The sequence below is a fragment of the Salmo salar genome, chromosome ssa24 (genome assembly GCF_905237065.1).
Source record: "Salmo salar chromosome ssa24, Ssal_v3.1, whole genome shotgun sequence".
Taxonomy (NCBI): domain Eukaryota; kingdom Metazoa; phylum Chordata; class Actinopteri; order Salmoniformes; family Salmonidae; genus Salmo; species Salmo salar.
In genome coordinates this window covers 26,349,649-26,368,591 of record NC_059465.1, presented here as the reverse complement: position 1 = coordinate 26,368,591, position 18,943 = coordinate 26,349,649, and the positions used below count along the sequence as shown (strand labels likewise).

At 44.0% G+C, this 18,943-nt stretch overlaps 1 protein-coding gene across 1 annotated transcript; it reads right to left on the bottom strand.

The window, feature by feature from the left end:
- Positions 1 to 2,005: 2,005 nt before the first annotated feature.
- On the bottom strand, positions 2,006 to 11,101 carry ehmt1a (euchromatic histone-lysine N-methyltransferase 1a). Its single transcript, XM_014171615.2, has 23 exons — positions 10,868 to 11,101; positions 9,946 to 10,391; positions 9,734 to 9,863; positions 9,484 to 9,554; positions 9,129 to 9,384; positions 8,769 to 8,914; positions 8,439 to 8,582; positions 7,983 to 8,296; positions 7,743 to 7,826; positions 7,477 to 7,565; positions 7,200 to 7,306; positions 6,771 to 6,893; positions 6,110 to 6,211; positions 5,540 to 5,644; positions 4,882 to 5,036; positions 4,443 to 4,610; positions 4,187 to 4,331; positions 3,968 to 4,045; positions 3,694 to 3,809; positions 3,399 to 3,485; positions 3,061 to 3,139; positions 2,536 to 2,711; positions 2,006 to 2,406 (listed from the first exon to the last, which is right to left on the bottom strand). The coding sequence occupies exons 2-23, from the start codon at positions 10,342 to 10,344 to the stop codon at positions 2,241 to 2,243; spliced, it is 3,240 nt and encodes a 1,079-aa protein (XP_014027090.1). The 5' UTR covers positions 10,345 to 10,391; positions 10,868 to 11,101; the 3' UTR covers positions 2,006 to 2,240.
- Between the last annotated feature and the right edge of the window lie 7,842 nt (positions 11,102 to 18,943).

Here is an 18,943-nt window from a genome sequence, read left to right as displayed (position 1 = left end):
GAGCACAGCAGAGCGAAATCGCTCCATAGAGGTAGCCTAGGCCACAGCAGAGCACAGCAGAGCGAAATCGCTCCATAGAGGTAGCCTAGGCCACAGCAGAGCACAGCAGAGCGAAATCCCTCCATAGAGTTGGCCTAGGCCACAGCAGAGCACAGCAGAGCGAAATCGCTCCATAGAGGTAGCCTAGGCCACAGCAGAGCACAGCAGAGCGAAATCGCTCCATAGAGGTAGCCTAGACCACAGCAGAGCACAGCAGAGCGAAATCGCTCCATAGAGGTAGCCTAGGCCACAGCAGAGCACAGCAGAGCGAAATCGCTCCATAGAGGTAGCCTAGGCCACAGCAGAGCACAGCAGAGCGAAATCCCTCCATAGAGTTGGCCTAGGCCACAGCAGAGCACAGCAGAGCGAAATCGCTCCATAGAGGTAGCCTAGGCCACAGCAGAGCACAGCAGAGCGAAATCGCTCCATAGAGGTAGCCTAGGCCACAGCAGAGCACAGCGAAATCGCTCCATAGAGGTAGCCTAGGCCACAGCAGAGCACAGCGAAATCGCTCCATAGAGGTAGCCTAGGCCACAGCAGAGCACAGCAGAGCGAAATCGCTCCATAGAGGTAGCCTAGGCCACAGCAGAGCGAAATCGCTCCATAGAGGTAGCCTAGGCCACAGCAGAGCACAGCAGAGCGAAATCGCTCCATAGAGGTAGCCTAGGCCACAGCAGAGCACAGCAGAGCGAAATCGCTCCATAGAGGTAGCCTAGGCCACAGCAGAGCACAGCAGAGCGAAATCGCTCCATAGAGGTAGCCTAGGCCACAGCAGAGCACAGCGAAATCGCTCCATAGAGGTAGCCTAGGCCACAGCAGAGCACAGCGAAATCGCTCCATAGAGGTAGCCTAGGCCACACCAGAGCACAGCAGAGCGAAATCGGCTCCATAGAGGTAGCCTAGGCCACAGCAGAGCACAGCAGAGCGAAATCGCTCCATAGAGGTAGCCTAGGCCACAGCAGAGCACAGCGAAATCGCTCCATAGAGGTAGCCTAGGCCACAGCAGAGCACAGCGAAATCGCTCCATAGAGGTAGCCTAGGCCACAGCAGAGCACAGCGAAATCGGCTCCATAGAGGTAGCCTAGGCCACAGCAGAGCACAGCAGAGCGAAATCGCTCCATAGAGGTAGCCTAGGCCACAGCAGAGCGAAATCGCTCCATAGAGGTAGCCTAGGCCACAGCAGAGCACAGCAGAGCGAAATCGCTCCATAGAGGTAGCCTAGGCCACAGCAGAGCACAGCAGAGCGAAATCGCTCCATAGAGGTAGCCTAGGCCACAGCAGAGCACAGCAGAGCGAAATCGCTCCATAGAGGTAGCCTAGGCCACAGCAGAGCACAGCGAAATCGCTCCATAGAGGTAGCCTAGGCCACAGCAGAGCACAGCGAAATCGCTCCATAGAGGTAGCCTAGGCCACAGCAGAGCACAGCAGAGCGAAATCGCTCCATAGAGGTAGCCTAGGCCACAGCAGAGCGAAATCGCTCCATAGAGGTAGCCTAGGCCACAGCAGAGCGAAATCGCTCCATAGAGGTAGCCTAGGCCACAGCAGAGCACAGCAGAGCGAAATCGCTCCATAGAGGTAGCCTAGGCCACAGCAGATTATTCTTTGGTAAACCCCAAACACTCAGCTGTAATCTGATTTGTATCATGTCATTTTTCAATATGCAAAAATGAACACACAATTTACTACGTGCCTGCTTATTGTCTTGTGTGGTGCTTCAAGTGCCTTTAAATATATAGCTCAATGGGTGGAAGTAACATCAAATTCAATACCAGCCTATAGCCTACCTGTATCTCGGTCATCACTGCTGTCAAAAGTGTTCAATCCCTAGGATACTATATAATTTACATATTACATAATTTATGGATAAAATAATATACTTATATTATCCTACTATAGGCCATTATTCATTGGCTACTCCCATCCTTCTTGTAATCTGGAATACCCATCAACAAATATGACAATTAAATGTTTTAAAATGCACTTTATTACTATATTGCGCACTTAATAAAAAAAGATACATGGAAAAGGTGAGCATTTGTCACAGTCTAGGGCTAGGCTACCCTTAGCATTTGATTTCTGTCTGCAAAGCCATTAAAATGACATTTCATATCAGTCTACATTTAAAAAAGGAGTCATAGTGGTGATAAGGGAGAGAAAGATCCCCACCATGTCTGGGGGTGGACCGAGGTGGCATGGGGGTGTTATGATTGTGTTAGGGCAGTATGGGCACCTGACTGTTGGGCTGGGCTGGCCAACCTCTCTAAACTCTGGGCTCTAGCGGCTGATGAGTGTCTACACCTTGGAGAGCAGCACTGGCAGCTGTAATACTTGCTCTTGACCTTCCAGAAGTGATCACCGTAGTCAAACCTGAATGGGGAACACAGGGTAGCCATCAATGCACATGTTCTGGAGCCTATTCAGATTGATTCTATAGCCTAACATTAATACATAGATGGTGAATTTTCTATGTTGTAATTATTGTTTTATGCGTCTCACCCAATCTGATCGCCTGACTGAATGGGCTTTCTGGAGAAGAAGGCAATGCGTGGGAACCGCAGGTCCTGATGCATGGTGAACACTCGGACTGCTAGCAGGTTAGGTTCACACAGGTGGTTAATAAACCGGCCAATGTTGCCAAAGAGTCGCGCATCAATACAGTGCACATCGCCCACCTGCAAGACAGTAGATGAAACAATCACTCACTCAATGAATTGAATAGAATCACACATTAGTAAAGGCTGTCATGTTGATCCCTCCTGTGAGGCGGTAGCATAGACAGTCATTCAATTTCACATGATTCCATATGCTTTAGTGTAACAAATAGCCAACAAGCAAACTACGAGCGAACCCACTAGAGAAGTGCTGTAAGAGGAACATGTATCAAAATAACTTTGTCTCGGACTCTGTGGCATTGTGTGCTCTGCAGCACCTCCCATTGGTATACAAAAGCACTGTACAAACATGCTACAGTAACAATACAGTAAAAATGTGAGTTTCTCATAGACTTAAAATAAAAATCACCTTATTGTCCAGGGTGAAGAGGAATGAGTCATTTTCCCTGCCATCTGCCTCTGCATCAGTAATGATTTCACCCACATACCTGCACAATAAAGATCCTGCTGTATATAATCTGTGTAACCGCAACATTAAAATGAAATTAAAAACATACTTCCTGTTTTAACATGATCTGTTCATGACATCAATATTGGCTCATGTAATTTGTACACCATGAAACATACATTGTAAGTGTTCTTCCTGATTCTGAAACTACAATTAAAACAATACATGTTGAGTTATGGTTAGGCACTTTTCCAAACGCTTGAATTCAAGCATGTCTTCCATAACATTCAGGGCCTCACTCGCAAATGAAAGTTCCTTGAGGAATATCCTGCAGTGCCCTCACGCCCCAGCCCATCCTCTGGGTTTTATAAAGCTGCAGCCGAGCCCTGAAAACAAACAAGACAACATCCAGTCCAACTAACTGATAACAAGTACCGTACAGGAAATAGACAAAAATATAATTGTCAGATATGACTGTGCAGTGTCACACTGAAGCCATATTTGAAACTAATGTTATCGTGCTTGGCTGAAATAGTGTATTGAACAGAAAAAAGGTAGACGTAGGATGCTGGTGGGTCAGGGAGGCTCTGTTACCGAAGTCCATTCTGAACCACGCGGTTCCTGCAGCTCCTCCAACAGGAGCAGGCGTGGTTACACTCAAACAGGACCGGAGGCTCCTTCTGACAGAACTCCAGAGGCAGACGCCCCTCCTGAACAACCACAAGCAACACACTTTACACATTAATATAACACAGCTAACACATCATATATGGGAGCTGCAAGAGTCCATAATGTCCATTTGAAATACATGAAAGCAATAACTTTGCCTTGTAATGTGAACTTTGCCTTGATGTAGTTATGTACTTACTTTGTCATACCAACAGCGCAGGCTGAGCTGGGCACACATGCAGGTATTTGAAGAGCAGTCATCTGTACATACACAATGCTGAAATAGGAGAGTGAGATCTTCATTAAACAACACTTGTCAAGAGTAAGTATGTCACTTGTTCTGGCCCACAGTAACTTATGAAGCAGAACAAGATGGGATTGGACATTGACTGTGCTTCACAGAGCACTGGAGGTTCACCTGTAAATGAGTGATGTCCTTGTCTATATTAATTGGGGAAGTGACACAGCTGTCAGGGACGTATTTGTAGTTATCAGGACAGGAGTCACTGTCCACCCCGTTCACACAGGCGATGGGGACTGCCTCATACCCCCGAGAGATGTCCCTGAAGAGGACAGAGAGGACGACAAATAATCAACACATATACAGTAATTACATTGTATTTGACCCCTTCATGTTCCCTCTTCCCTCTGTAAGCTAGACCATGCTGTTCTACCTGCTAAGGACCTTCTCTCTATGACTGTCCCTGCTTCTCCTGGCATCTGTCAGCTTCTTATTAGTGTTCAGGGACACCCACACCTTAGAGTTGTAGATACAGCAGTCCAGAGGGGTCTCCCCCTCTCTGTTCTTCAGGTTCACATCTGCTCCTTGGGACAGAAGCAGTCTGGAGGAGCAGACATCATACTGGATGTGGTTAGAATCTCTCACACCCCCAACAAGGCTATGGTTCAGCAGCATGCCTGCCACCCAGTGGCCAGACTAGAGCAGTCACAGTCTCTGGATGTGAGTGTGTGTGAATATATATATAAAACTGGGCTCATTGCATGCTAGTGCGCTTATGATAATATATCTACATATCCAGGTGGGATAGGCTATCGTTCAAGAACAATCTGGTGTCATGCTGCAGCTCTGGGAGAACAGAGTGTACTACTCACGTCACACATTCCAGTTGATTCTCCCTGGCAGCAATGTGTAGAGTTGAGTCCCCATGGACGTTGACTGCATGGAGGTCACATCTGGCATCAAGCAGGATCTGAGCGATGTCATTGGAGCCAGACAGGGCTGCCCAGTGGAGGCAAATGTTCTCTTCCTGGAGAGGGGTCATAGGTCAACGTGGAAAACAAAGCCAGGAGAAATACCTTCCCCAAAAACCACAGAGGTAAAAAAAAAAAGGTTAAAAATGTTTTGGGGGGGCATTTATGTCAAACGTAACAATATACAGGCATGTCACCTACGGTATACAAATGTCTGAGGAATAAATGATCCTTATACAGACCAGTTGATATGTTCTCCTTTTTCAATAGTTATTGCTATGACTCAAGTTGTTCCTTCCTCAAGAAAGTAAGTGGACTAGTAAGTGTGCTCCCAAGGTGACATTCCGAAGTATCCCTTTAACTTAGATTACACCATATACTGTAGGTGAAACACATGCACCCCATGGGATCCATCCCACATGTCAGTGAGTACTGGAACCTTGCCTGTGTCTAGCCTCCCTCCCCAGGCTGTAACAGGTGTGAGAACAGAAGGTAGGTGGAAGGTGTTGCTATGAGATGTACAGTAGGATGAACAGTATGCATCCTATACAGTACATACCTTGTCTCGGATGTTAACATCAGCCCCTCTGGAGAGCAGCAGTAGGACCAGCTCTCTGTGCTTGTACTCTATAGCCCAGGTGATGGGGGTCCACCCACCGTCATCCTGAAACCAAGCACAACCAATCGTTGCTTTGAATCCTGTTGCCTATTTGAATATTTGGAAGTATGCTTTTACCAATGGATATAAAAGGTGGCTGTAGGTTCCTTTATTGTACATGTATGTGAAAAGGCTTTACTTTACTAACAGTTTCTAGGCATTAAAATGAAAGACAAAACATGGTAAATCCCCTGGAATCATGATAACAATCTCAGTCTTTAACTTTCCTGTTAAGGTCAGGAGTATTTACAATCCATTTAATACTACCCACAACATATTTAACATCCTAATAGGCACTGTTGAACTGGGCTGACTTCCAACAGCACTGACCTCCAACTCATCCTGCCAAACCCTTGCTGAGAGTACACATGAATTATGGATGGATGAAAGAGTGGAGGTTTGAATGAAGCAGTTAAAATGTCAACAGGACCTGTCAGTAGAAGAGGGAGCAGGGCATGGATCTGTACATACCTGACAGTTGACCTGCTTGGATGCCTTGGACAGGAGATGTTGAACAACATCATAATGTCCAAGTTTAGCAGCCAGATGCAGACAGGTTGAGCCCTTGATATCCTGACAGGAGAAGATGAAAATGTTAGTCCGTCTTTTTCTTAATGACTATTTAAAGAAGCACAGATCTTGAGCTGCTACAGCGTCTGGTTAATAGTTTAAGACATGAGTGTGTCATAGACTTAAAACAGTTTGATAACTTTCCACCAGAAACCAGCTCATTTAGCAAAGGTCTTGTCCATTTAGCATAATTTGGACAGCTGCTGCATAATTCATTTCTGTGCTCATATGTTTTAGAAAATGAGAGTTCCGGCAAAAACGAAGTCTCCACCCTCGCAAAAAGAACCCCCCCGCGTGTGCCCACAATCCGTGTGGGCACGCGCGAAGCAGTTTAAGCACCGGCTTCCCTAATACGTCCAAACAACCAGTGAACAAAACCCCCAAAAACAGAACTAATGTTGTTCGGATCTCACGCATCCCATTTATTTCTGCCAGATTCTCTCGGTCTTCACACAGAATCTGCCCACAGGAGATTATATGAACGGTAAAAATGCTGGTTGGCTTAACAGAAGATCATGGCCTATCCATGGGGTGATCAATGAGCTATGCTCCACACACTGACCTTATGGCTGAGCGCTGCCCCGGCCCTCAGCAGGTACTTGACTGTGTCCAGACGGTTGTTCTCGCAAGCGTCCATCAGGGGGGTTCTCTGCTCCTCATCAAACATGTCCAGGTTAGCTCCAGCCTAAGGAGGATAGAGAATCAGAAACCTTTCACCCATTTATACTTACACAGTATAATAGAGTGGAAATTCTGTCCGTTTGGGACGCAAAACATCAACCCTCTGCACAGTAAACACAACATTCTCAAGAAGCACCGTCAATACTGACCCAGAAAAGCAAAGACATGTTCTTGTTGTTGGGGACAGTACTTCAAATCTCTGAAGGAATGCAGTAGCGAAGCTAACTTAGCCATGTGCTACACTTGTACACCAGGTGATTATATTGTGAAAAGATAGCCAATACCTGCTACATGTCCGAGTACATCTCACCTGGACGAGCATGTGACAGACCTCCTGGTGTCCTTCAGCTGCTGCAGCATGTAGAGGGGTCCTCTTGTTCTGGCTGTACATCAGGTAGTTGGGGTCTTTTCCATCCACTGGAACAAAGATGTTAATTACCCTTTGAGTCATGTTGACAACTTTCTCCTCGGGGACACTAAAGTACATCACATAATATCATTCATGAAAATAAATCAGTAAGTTATTGTGATCTTTTTCATTGAAGTTAAAATATTAGAAGAGCTGCCTCCATGTGGTGTGTACATACCCAGCAGATGGATGACTTTCTGGAGCTCTCCGTGATGGGCTGAGATGTACAGCTGCTTCGTGTGATACTTCACTTTCTTCGGCCTCATACTATATACACACAAGAGAGAGGGCGGGGGGTTGCAGCAGCATCTGTAAGAGTGCTATTATATTCCTCATTGACATGAAACAATAATGACCTGCTTTGTGTATAATATAGTATTATCTCATCCAAAGTGTTAAGTTTAATAAGGGATGACTTTAAAAATAGCCCCCTTGTAACTTTACTTTTCATCATCCAGGGCCATTAGGATGCTCTCCAGTGACGTTTTAGCTGGTTCCTCTCCATCACCTAACGTCTCCCTCTTCAGGCTAGTGCAAAACAGCATACAGCAATCATTAGCCTTACATATTAACCTAAATACCTAAGAAAATGATCCATGCTCACACTAATGCAAAGAGAAGAGATACAAGAGACAAAGATAGAGGGGGATAATATTGAGAACAGAAGAGTCAAGCCTAAACTGCCTGTTGGGGGAGGTGTCCAGACTCCTCTCAAGCTCAGTGGTCTTCTTTGCCCTGTGAATGAGGGGCCTGGTGGACACAACGGGAAGAAGGGCCACAGGGTAAACAGCAGGAACAGCTGGCACAGAAGGAAGTACAGGTTCAGCTTTGGGGACAGTGACAGGATTGGAGACGGTTTTGGGAACAGTGACTTCCTGGGCCCCGGTGGCATCCTCCCCACAGTGGGGACAGAAGCTCTGGGCCTTGATGACTGATGCACAGCCACGGTGGAAACGGTGAGAGATGCTGCCATACGGTCTGCACTCCATGAAGCTCCCCTGCATAACATAGTCAGATATTAAAAAGGCAAAAGGAGTGTTCTAAGAATGAACAACCAACATGCATCATAAAGCAATACGACTGGTGTGACCAGCCAGCCAGGTCTATTTTGGTTGATCCCTGCTGCATCCCTCCACTTACCGCCCGGCAGAAGAGGCCACAGCCAGGGCAGCACTGATGCTTGACCATGCCAGCCCTGTGGTCCTCACACAGAACCAGCAGATGCACTGTGTTGGAGGGACGCATCATCTCATGCTTCAGCACACTCCTCTGACACCGACTCACCTGTAGTGAAGAGATGAATGAAGGGATTGATAGAAAGAAAACTGAGAAATAAGGGTTGTTTAGACATTAGCTCAACACACAAAGGCTGGGAAAGGTTAACTTCGTCCCCAGGCTATTTCAAACTTTGGGGAGGAAATCTGGAGCGCAAGACTAGGGAAAGTTCGCTTCAGAGCAGGTCAGCTTTACCAGGCCATCCACACTCTCTGTGGCCATGCAGGTGTGCTCAGTCTGGGACAGGCTCTCCCCACTGCATGGGGTCTCCATGCGACAGCAGCACAGAGGGAGCTCTTCAGACAGGTCAGTCTCTGTCACCTCACCATCAACTGGAAAGCCTGCAAAATAACACATCCAGATCAACAAAACAGATTGAATGTACAGCATAGTAATGTATTGTACAAGTGTAACCGATGTGAAATGGCTAGTTAGTTAGCGGTGGTGCGCGCTAATAGCATTTCAATCAGTGACGTCACTCGCTCTGAGACTTGAAGTAGGGTCTAATTTAATAACTCAAGACGAAATGTGTAACTCGTCTCTGGGTAAACTTACCTGAGAGAGGAGGAGAGAACAGCTCCTCTTGGGCTTTCAGATCCAGAGATTCTAAAGTCAGTTCAGTGTATTCCTGCTTACTGCAGCTGTCCTCTTCCTCCATTTTGTTTCCTTTGCTTAAGTCAGTTGCCTTTTCTTCACACTGCTTGGCTAACAGTGCTTGGCTTTCTTTTATTTCACAAATCTCTCTGTGCGTCAGGTCTACTCTCTTCTCCCTGCCGCTTTCTTGCCCTGCCTTTACAAATGAGCTCTCTTTCTGCAGGGAGAAGGGGATAATCATTCAGACACTATTAGAGCGAAACAAAGTTCATCATTTCTACTCAAATCTTTACCATAGAGTAGATGGGTCTCTTACCTTCAACACCTTGGACTTTTTCTTAGGGACAAAGTTGTACATTCCCATCTTCCTCTTCCTCTTCCTAGACCCTGCAGATACATCGAGACGGTGAGGTGGCAGAAGGTGGTCCAAGCAGGCAAGTACAGTATGTCATAACTAGTCCCAACTTAGTACAGGTGCCAACTAACTACAAGTGCCATCACTACATAGAGTGGACATATGAGACAGTTTAGATAGAAGAACAGTCCTACCAGCAAGGCAGACTAACCTGGCTGTGACTTGGTAGAGACAACTCTCTTTCCTTTACAGCTCGGAGGTAGCTTGATGTGGGAAGGTGCCATTGACTTTTCCATCCCTATGACTTCCATGCTCGACTCTGCTCCGTCCCTGGTTAAACGCTTCACAACAGACTCTTATGAGTTCAGACACCAGTCATTTAAAAGCATGAAAAATCATGGACTGGGGTTGGATGAACATTACCTTCAGTGCTGCTGGATTGCAGGCAGGTTTGCCCATAGTCTTCCATGCACACTGTGTACTTGATGTTGGGGCAGGGTCCAGAGATGGACAGCTAGCAGTTTGTACATCTGAGATCCCTGCTATAACAGCTTCTCTACCACTGTCTGCAGGAGTTGGAGGGGTTTTGCTTAGTCCACCTTTCCTTTGAGGGGTTGCCCTCGCTTGTTTTTTATGCAGAATAAAACCATTGGACCCAGCGACTGAGCCGTGAACAGATGTCATCTTAGCTTTGGATTTTTTGTTCACGTGCGATTTAGCACTCAGAGCCTTCTTCCCCTTGGCCCCTGTGGGTGTCACAGAGCGGGGGTTAGGATGTCTTTTCCCTGCCTCTGATTCCTGACTGACTCCCCTGCGCTCCATGGCTGTCCTGGAGGAATGCTGTGGCCTCTCCACTCCAAAATCGTCACCTAAAAGATTACAGCTGTTAGTACCATTAAGTGGAAGAGTGTGACGGCAAATAGCCTAATGGTTAAAAGTGTGGGGCCAGTTGCCGGAAAGTTGCTGGTTCAAATCCCCAAGCCAACTAGGTGAAACATCTGTTGATGTGCCATGGAGCAAGGCACTTAATCCCAAATGATCCTGTAAATTGTTCTGGATAAGCACATCATGTAAAAGAGTGGTAGGGGTAAATGAGGCCAGTGTGAGAGTGATTCATGAATAGACAGAACTCACTAGCCCCCCTTAATATTTCTACAAATGATGCTGTACTGTAAGAACTCAACCTTCAAATCCGTAAACCATATTCACAAAAAAAGGTAAAAGGTTGAGAAAAACAAAAAAAACCAATCTCAAACTACTAGGAAAACACACAAAGTACAGCAAATACAAGTAAGATCAGAACAAGGCCCTTGAAAAAGTTTAGAAAAATAGAGTAGCTTCATACCTGCTTTCTCGATGGCCTTAGTTGTTGAACTAGAGTAAGACGGGGGGCAGGGAAAAAGAACCGAGCCAAAGTACACTGCTTCCCCTTCCTTTCCCCACCCGGCGCACACGTTCAGCCACGGTCATGTGACAATAGCTGCTGTTCTATTGGTTCCTTCTGCACAGCCCAGATGGAGCATGCTCAGTCAACATGTGTCTACTTTTCAGAAGCAGCAGCGCATCAGCCAGCCAGAGTGTGGCACAGCAGTACCATAGATATCTTACGCAGTATAGCCAAAGAGTTGTATAACTAAACCTGCTCCAGCAAAGACCTTTTCACTTTACAACCACATTAAACAATATCTTCTTCGGTGGGGTTTTAAGGTAGACTACATTCTGAAAAGGTGTATTGTCGCCCACTACTGGATGCGAAAACTAAAAGGAGGGAAATCCATATTGTAATATGATACTATTGCAATGATGGCAAGAACATTGAAATATATATATTTTTTTTGTCAAATACTTTATACAAAAACAAAAATTCCAGAAATCTATACCAAAATTACCAATATTTCAGATCAAATTCAATCATCTAGTTAAAACATCATCCCTAGTTAATAACAAAAATAATGACATCTTGAATCATAATTGGATTTTTTTTTCTGAGTAAATCCAATTGCCCTGCTTATTTTTATGTTTTTATGTGTATGTATTTAAAGTCTTCTTGTTTTACCTGTGTGTTTGTTTTGCAATAAAAAAAATTAAAAAGAGGGAATGGGGGGAAAAAATTCACTCTTAAAGGCCCTAAAACCTGCTTTTCTGATCAAGGGCATTTTTAAATCTGCAGGAGCCCTTCTTTTTACTTCTATTGGTCCATTTTTAAGGTATAACTCCAGTACACATGAGGGATGTGGGGGCACTCCGGTACAGTACGTGGCGGTAATGCAACTTTATAGTTTACTGGCGGTAATGCAACTTTATAGTTTACTGGCGGTTGACATCCACAGAAGAAGAAGAAGAAGCAGGCGGCACTGAGTTGTCACTAGTTACCACAGCCACAAAGTCAAAATTGGCCATCATAAACATTTAAGAAAACAAAAATTATATTTTTGGTCTTAATTTAAGGTTACAAATAAGATTAGCAGTGTGGTTGGGGTTAAGGTTTGTGGCAACAAGTGACGACCAATTATGTATTCTCTCCAGCGTTGGCGCAGGAAGACATAGGAGAGCATAAAACAGCAGCTAACCAATTGTGCTATTGTGTGTGTTTTTTCGTGTTATTTGTAACTTATTTTGTACATAATGTTTCTGCCACCGTCTCTTATGACCGAAAAGAGCTTCTGGATATCAGGACAGCAATTATTCACCTCGTACTGGACAAATAATCTTTCTTTAACGAGTCGGACGTGAAGGATTTACTTCAGACACCGACAAGGCCCAAATCCCCGTTATTTACATGAAGAAGAGACAGAGATATCGGGGACGTAGATCAGGGTGCCTTGTAAGGATCCGACAGCGAGTGAGTAATTCCCCCTCTACCATCAGTCCTATTAGCCAACGTGAAATCATTGGATAACAAAATGGATGAGCTCCGATCAAGATTATCCTACCAACAGGACATTAAAACTGTAATATCTTATGTTTCACTGAGTCGTTGCTGAACGACGACATGGCGGGGTTTTCGGTCCATCGGTCCACAGCTGGCGGGGTTTTCGGTCCATCGTCAAAATAGAACAAGGGGTGGCAGTCTGTGTCTATTTGTAAATAAAAGCACAAAATCTAATATTAAGGAAGTCTCAAGGTTTTGCTCACCTAAGGAAGAGTATCTCATCATAAGCAGTAGACCACACTATTTACCAAGAGAGTTTTCATCTATATTTTTTGTAGCTGTCTATTTACCGCCACAAACCGATGCTGGCACTAAGACGGCACTCAACGAGCTGTATAAGGCCATAAGCAAACAAGAAAATGCTCATCCAGGTGTGGCGCTCCTAGTGGCCAGGGACTATAATGCAGGGAAACTTAAAACCGTTTTACCTAATTAAATGTGCAAGCAGAAAAAATAAAAAATAAAAAATAAAACTCTAGACCACCTTTACTCCACACACACGTACAAATCTCTCCCTCGCCCTCCATTTGGCAAATCTGACCATAACTCTATGCTCCTGATTCCTGTTTACAAGCAAAAACTAAAGTAGGAAGTACCCGTGATGCAGATGCTAAGCTACATGACTATTTTGCTACAACAGACTGGAATATGTTCCAGGGTTCTTCCGATGGTATTGAGGAGTACACCACATCAGTCACTGGCTGCATCAATAAGTGCACCGATGATGTCGTCCCCACAGTGACCGTACGTACATACCTCAACCAGAAGCCATGGATTACAGACAACATCCTCACTGAGCAAAAGGGTAGAGCTGCCACTTTCAAGGAGCGGGACTCTAACCTGGACGCTTATAAGAACCCGCTATGCCCTCCGACGAACCATCAAACAGGCAAAGCATCAATACAGGACTGAGATAGAATCGTACTACACCGGCTCCTGACGCTTGTCGGATGTGGCAGGGCTTGCAAACTATTACGGACTACAAAGGGAAGCACAGCCGTGAACTGCCAAGTGACATGAGCATTCCAGACAAGCTCAATAACTTATATGCTCGCTTCGAGGCAATCAACACTGACGCATGCATGAGAGCATCAGCTGTTCAGGACTACTGTGAGATCACACTCTCCATAACCGATGTAAGTAAGACTTTTAAACAGGTCAACATTCACAAGGCCGCAGGGCCAGACGGATTACCAGGATGTACTCCGAGCATACGCTGACCAAATGGCAAGTGTCTTCACTGACATTTTCAACCTCTCCCTGTCTAAGTCTGTAATACCAACATGTTTTAAGCAGACCATCATAGTCCCTGTGCCCAAGAACATCAAGGTAACCTGCCTAAATGACTACTGACCCGTAGCACACATCTGTAGGCATGAAGTGCTTTGAAAGGCTGGTCATGGCTCACAACACCACCATTATCCCAGAAACCCTAGACCCACTCCAATTTGCATATCGCCCCAACCGATCCACAGATGATGCAATCTCAATTGTACTCCACACTGCCCTTTCGCACCTGGACAAAAGGAACATCTACGTGAGAATGCTATTTATTGACTACAGCTCGGCATTCAACACCATAGTGCCCTCAAAGCTCATCACTAAGCTAAGGACCATGGGACAAAAACCTTCCTCTGCATCTGGATCCTGGACTTCCTGATGGACCGCCCGCAGGTGGTACGGGTAGGTAACAACACATCTGCCACGCTGATCCATAACACAGGGGCCTCTCAGGGGGCATGCTCAGTCACCCTCCTGTACTCCCTGTTCACCCATGACTGCATGGCCAAGCACGACTCCAACACCATCATTAAGTTTGCCAACGACACAACAGTGGTAGGCCTGATCACTGACAACGATGAGAAAGCCTATAGGGAGGTCAGAGACCTGTCAGTGTGGTGCCAGGATAACAACCTCTCCCTCAACTTGATCAAGACAAAGGAGATGATTGTGGACTACAGAAAAAGGAGGACCGAGCACAGCCCCCTTATCATCGACGGGCTGTAGTGGAGCAGGTTGAGCGCTTCAAGTTCCTTGGCGTCCACATCACCAACAAACTAACATGGTCCAAACACACCAAGACAGTCGTGAAGCGGCCCAACAACGCCTATTCCCCCCCAGGAGACTGAAAAGATTTGGCATTGGTCCTCAGATCCTCAAAAAGTTCCACAGCTGCACCGTCGAGAGCATCCTGACTAGTTGCATCACCGCCTGGTATGGCAACTGCTCAGCCTCCGACTGCAAGACACTACAGAGGGTAATGCATACAGCCCAGTACATCACTAAAACCAAGCTTCCTGCCATCCAGAACCTCTATACCAGGCGGTGTCAGAGGAAGGCCAAAAAATTGTCAAAGACTCCATCCACCCTAGTCATTGACTTGTCTTTCTGCTACTGCACAGCTACCACAACAGATTCTACCCCCAAGCCATAACACTCCTGAACAGCTAATCAAATGGCTACTATTTGCATTGTCCCCACCCCTTCCCCCATTTTCACACTGTTGCTACTCTGTTTATTATCCATGCAGTCACTTTACCTCTACCTACATGTACATATTACCTTGACTAACTGGTGCCCCAATACATTGACTATGTACCAGTACCCCCTGTATATAGCCACTCTACTGTTATTTTATTGTTGCTCCTTAATTATTTATTTTTCTTGTTTTTTAAAATGTTATTTATCTTTTTTTTTTCTTCTGTTCATTTGAACAAATACTTTAACACTTTTTTTCCTTTAAACTGCATTGTTGGTTAAGGGCTTGTACATAAGCATTTCACTGTGAGGTTGTATTTGACGCATGTGACATAGAATTCGATTTATTTCCTTATGGAATCATAGCCACGTGAAGGGTTCTGAATATACTGCAGCAGGCCTGATAAATTGAAATACATTTTATGGTTATGGAATTACAGCTGTCTGTTCAGAAAGAAATCAAATTCAGAACAGCCTACTACACCATGAGAAGTCCTATAATTTAGCCACGGAGGTGGATAGCCTAGATGTGGATTGTAGCCCAATAACAATAGCCTGCAGTCGGGAACGAGCTGTCAGTGAACGAACAGCATGCAGACAAAACAGGCCTTTCGCAATATTTCAAATACAGACTATCAAATCAAATACAGGCTACCAAAATATTTGGTCAACTTCCAAATATTCTTTTACAATAATATACCCCTCAACCACAAAACACAATAATGGTAATATAGAAATTAAAATGTTAAAAAATATAGTCGAAGATATATATACACATACACATACACACATGTACAGTACATATACGTAAACATATTCACAGGACACTCAATTTCCCTGATCTCTTTTCCTGCATCAGATATGCAGGTGACATTTCCACCTGGATGACAGCACACAAGGCGGAAATGCTCTTCATCCGAGGGAATGCCTGCCCATTCTCAGATGTTAGATAATCCCAGATGATCACGTCATTTACATTCCAGCCCTTGTCAGCTCGATTTGACTACTTCAACTCACACCCTGCTGGAATCCCTGCATTCTCAGCTTCCCCTCTGTTATTAATCTCTATATTGTAATCAATAAGGTGTTTCAAAATGCTGTACTTTTATTAACATAGATGTTCAGATCATTCCTGAGAGAGAAGGGGTGTAATATCTCCAGATGGGCGTGTGGTACCCTTCCTCACCCATGTTGACAAGATGTTACTTCTTGTGGGGTCTTTACTTATATTGTCATACTTACTTTCAAGGCAATGTACAATTAACCTACTGAAAGTATACTGACTAAAAGGCAAAACAGAACTGTCAAATGATATTATAGCTTTGTCGTTGTATACTTGCGAATTAGAATCTTAAGTGTAACAATTTTGTTGGGGAAAATTAAATGGCCATCAAATTTTTTACCAAGTTAGCTGAATGTTTTCTGGAGGAGTCGATTGTCTTTTAAAATACGGACAAAGATGTTAACATCATGAGAGAAGAAATAGCAGTCACTCTCCTCTTAAACACTGGTATGTTCCATTTCTAATTTAATATAATTGTAGAAAAAAAAAAACATTTATATGGATCTTTCAAGGTTATCTTTGATCCAACTTCTGACAAAATGGCCACTAAAACACATGTATTTAAATAATTCTGTTACAAGAAACCTATACTATTCCCTTGTTCCTTGTTTGCTCAGAAAAATACATGTAAAGATGAATAGACTACCTGACATTATGTTTTGTAATTCAAGGAAATGTATTTAATGTTTTAAATATATTAAAAAATGTCATCATAAATTTCAGATTGGTTGTGACCGCTGCCCACGATGGTTCCACCAGTCCTGTTTGAAAACCATAACATCATTAGAGGATTGTGTCTGCGCTGCCTGTCCGGACTAGGTTAGGCTTGAGTTCCAGGTGACGGTATCACCTGGAAAACTCTCCATAAAAAGTGGACTAAAATGTTCAGTCGAGCTGTTGCAGCTTTCCAATATTTGTTTGTTATTTGTCTTTTTATATTTGATTTAGTCATTTTATATCTTATTATGCAAAGATGGAAATTTGTATTTCTAATTTAATGTTTGTTAACAAACTTAACTTCGTGATGTTTTTCTGTTATTGTGTATTATTATTTTCTTAAACATTACAAAATGTTTCTAAAATAAATGTTTATGTTTCTTCAGATTCTAATTTTGCTTTCTGTGGCACACACTCCTGGTCAACATGAGCTACCAAAATGATTCTCAAGTGTGCCAGGCCTTGCAGTCGCAAGATAGAAGGGGGGGGCTGACATCCTCCCCCCTTCTAATTTCCTTAATTTTGTGGCTAGAGTCAAATACTTTCTGTGGCACACTCCAGTCAAATACTTTCTATAGAACAAACTTCACGTCAGGATAGGCAACCGAAATTAATAAATGTGTTATATTGAAACAGAGGAAGTAGTAAAATGTAGGCAAGCAATAAACATTTCACAACAACTACTAGTCAAATAAGACATGACGAATTTTGGCAAAGAGATTTATTTATAGACTAATACACTTGAAACAAATAGCCAACCCATCCTGAAATGATTTGCATTTTAATGGGGGAAATAAGTATTTGACCCACTCTCAATCAGAAAGATTTCTGGCTCTCAGGTGTCTTTTATACAGGTAACGAGCTGACTTTAGGAGCACACTCTTAAAGGGAGTACTAAGTCATGTTTTGCAGAGGGGTCAAATACTTATTTCCCCTCATTAAAATGCAAATCATTTTATAACGTTTTTTACGTGTTTTTCTGGATTTTTTGTGGTTATTCTGTCTCTCACTGTTCAAATAAACCTACCATTAAAATTATAGACTGGTCATTTCTTTGTCAGTGGGCAAACATACAAAATCAGCAGGGGATCAAATACTTTTTTCCCCTCACTGTATTGCGGACAGTCTGAGCACTGATGGAGAGATTGTGCGTTCCTGGTGTAACTCGGGCAGTTGTTGCCATCCTGTACCTGTCCCGCAGGTGTGATGTTCGGATGTACCGATCCTGTACAGGTGTTGTTACATGTGGTCTGCCACTGCGAGGACGATCAACTGTCCGTCCTGTAGAGCTGTCTTAGGCGTCTCACTATATGGACGTTGCAATTTATTGCCCTGACCACATCTGCAGTCCTCATGCCTCCTTGCAGCATGCCTAAGGCACGTTCACGCACATGAGCAGGGACCCTGGGCATATTTCAGTCAGTAGAAAGGCTTCTTTAGTGTCCTAAGTTTTCATAACTGTGACCTTAATTGCCTACCGTCTGTAAGCGTCTTAACAACCGTTCCACAGGTGCATGTTAATTGTTAGGAAACAGTATTTAAACCCTTATACAATTAATATCTGTGAAGTTTTTTGGATTTTTAAGAATTATCTTTGAAAGACTGGGTCCTGAAAAAGGGACGTTTCTTTTTTTGCTGAGTTTAGATGTGTATACACCCTGGATTGCTGATGCTATGTGTTGGCCAATGAGAGACTTTGAAGCCACTGGGCGGCCATATTGGCAGTGCCAAGAAGAAGCAGTCCTCCATAGTAATGAATGGAATTCTACAGTATTTCATTTAAAACGTTAAGGACAAAATTACATGTATTTAAGTATTTGTTGTTGTAGTAGTGGGGACAGTTAAATTTTTTTTTTTTACTTAGTTCTAAATGTAAAGGAAAATGTTACATTTTATACAAATAAAAAAAAGTATATGTTTAGCTCACAATATTGTGAATGTGTCTGTAATAGAATAGACATGGCAAAAACAAAAAAGGTAGACATTTATAAATGCATTCCTATAGTTTCCCCCAAAAATTACAACGTGGTGGAGTGCCAAGATGGTGGCACAGTGGCTTCAAAACAGAGCCCCATTAGTCATCTAGTTATATATATATATATATATACACACACACACACATCATTGCAGACCACACTGCACTGCTTTCCCACAGCTCTATAAATGACAGCAGGTTCTGTTAACAACAGCAGGTGTTTGGCAGCCAGGAGCGATGGACACCGTGTGCTAGC

Excerpts from the sequence above, each read along its gene's own strand:
- ehmt1a (XM_014171615.2), bottom strand. The coding sequence starts at position 10,344 with ATGGAGCGCAGGGGAGTCAGTCAGGAATCAGAGGCAGGGAAAAGACAT. Across the intron at positions 9,385-9,483 it reads AAAAGTCCAAGGTGTTGAAG|AAAGAGAGCTCATTTGTAAA; the intron begins GTAAGAGACCCA and ends TTCTCCCTGCAG. Across the intron at positions 8,583-8,768 it reads CAGAGAGTGTGGATGGCCTG|GTGAGTCGGTGTCAGAGGAG; the intron begins GTAAAGCTGACC and ends TCTTCACTACAG.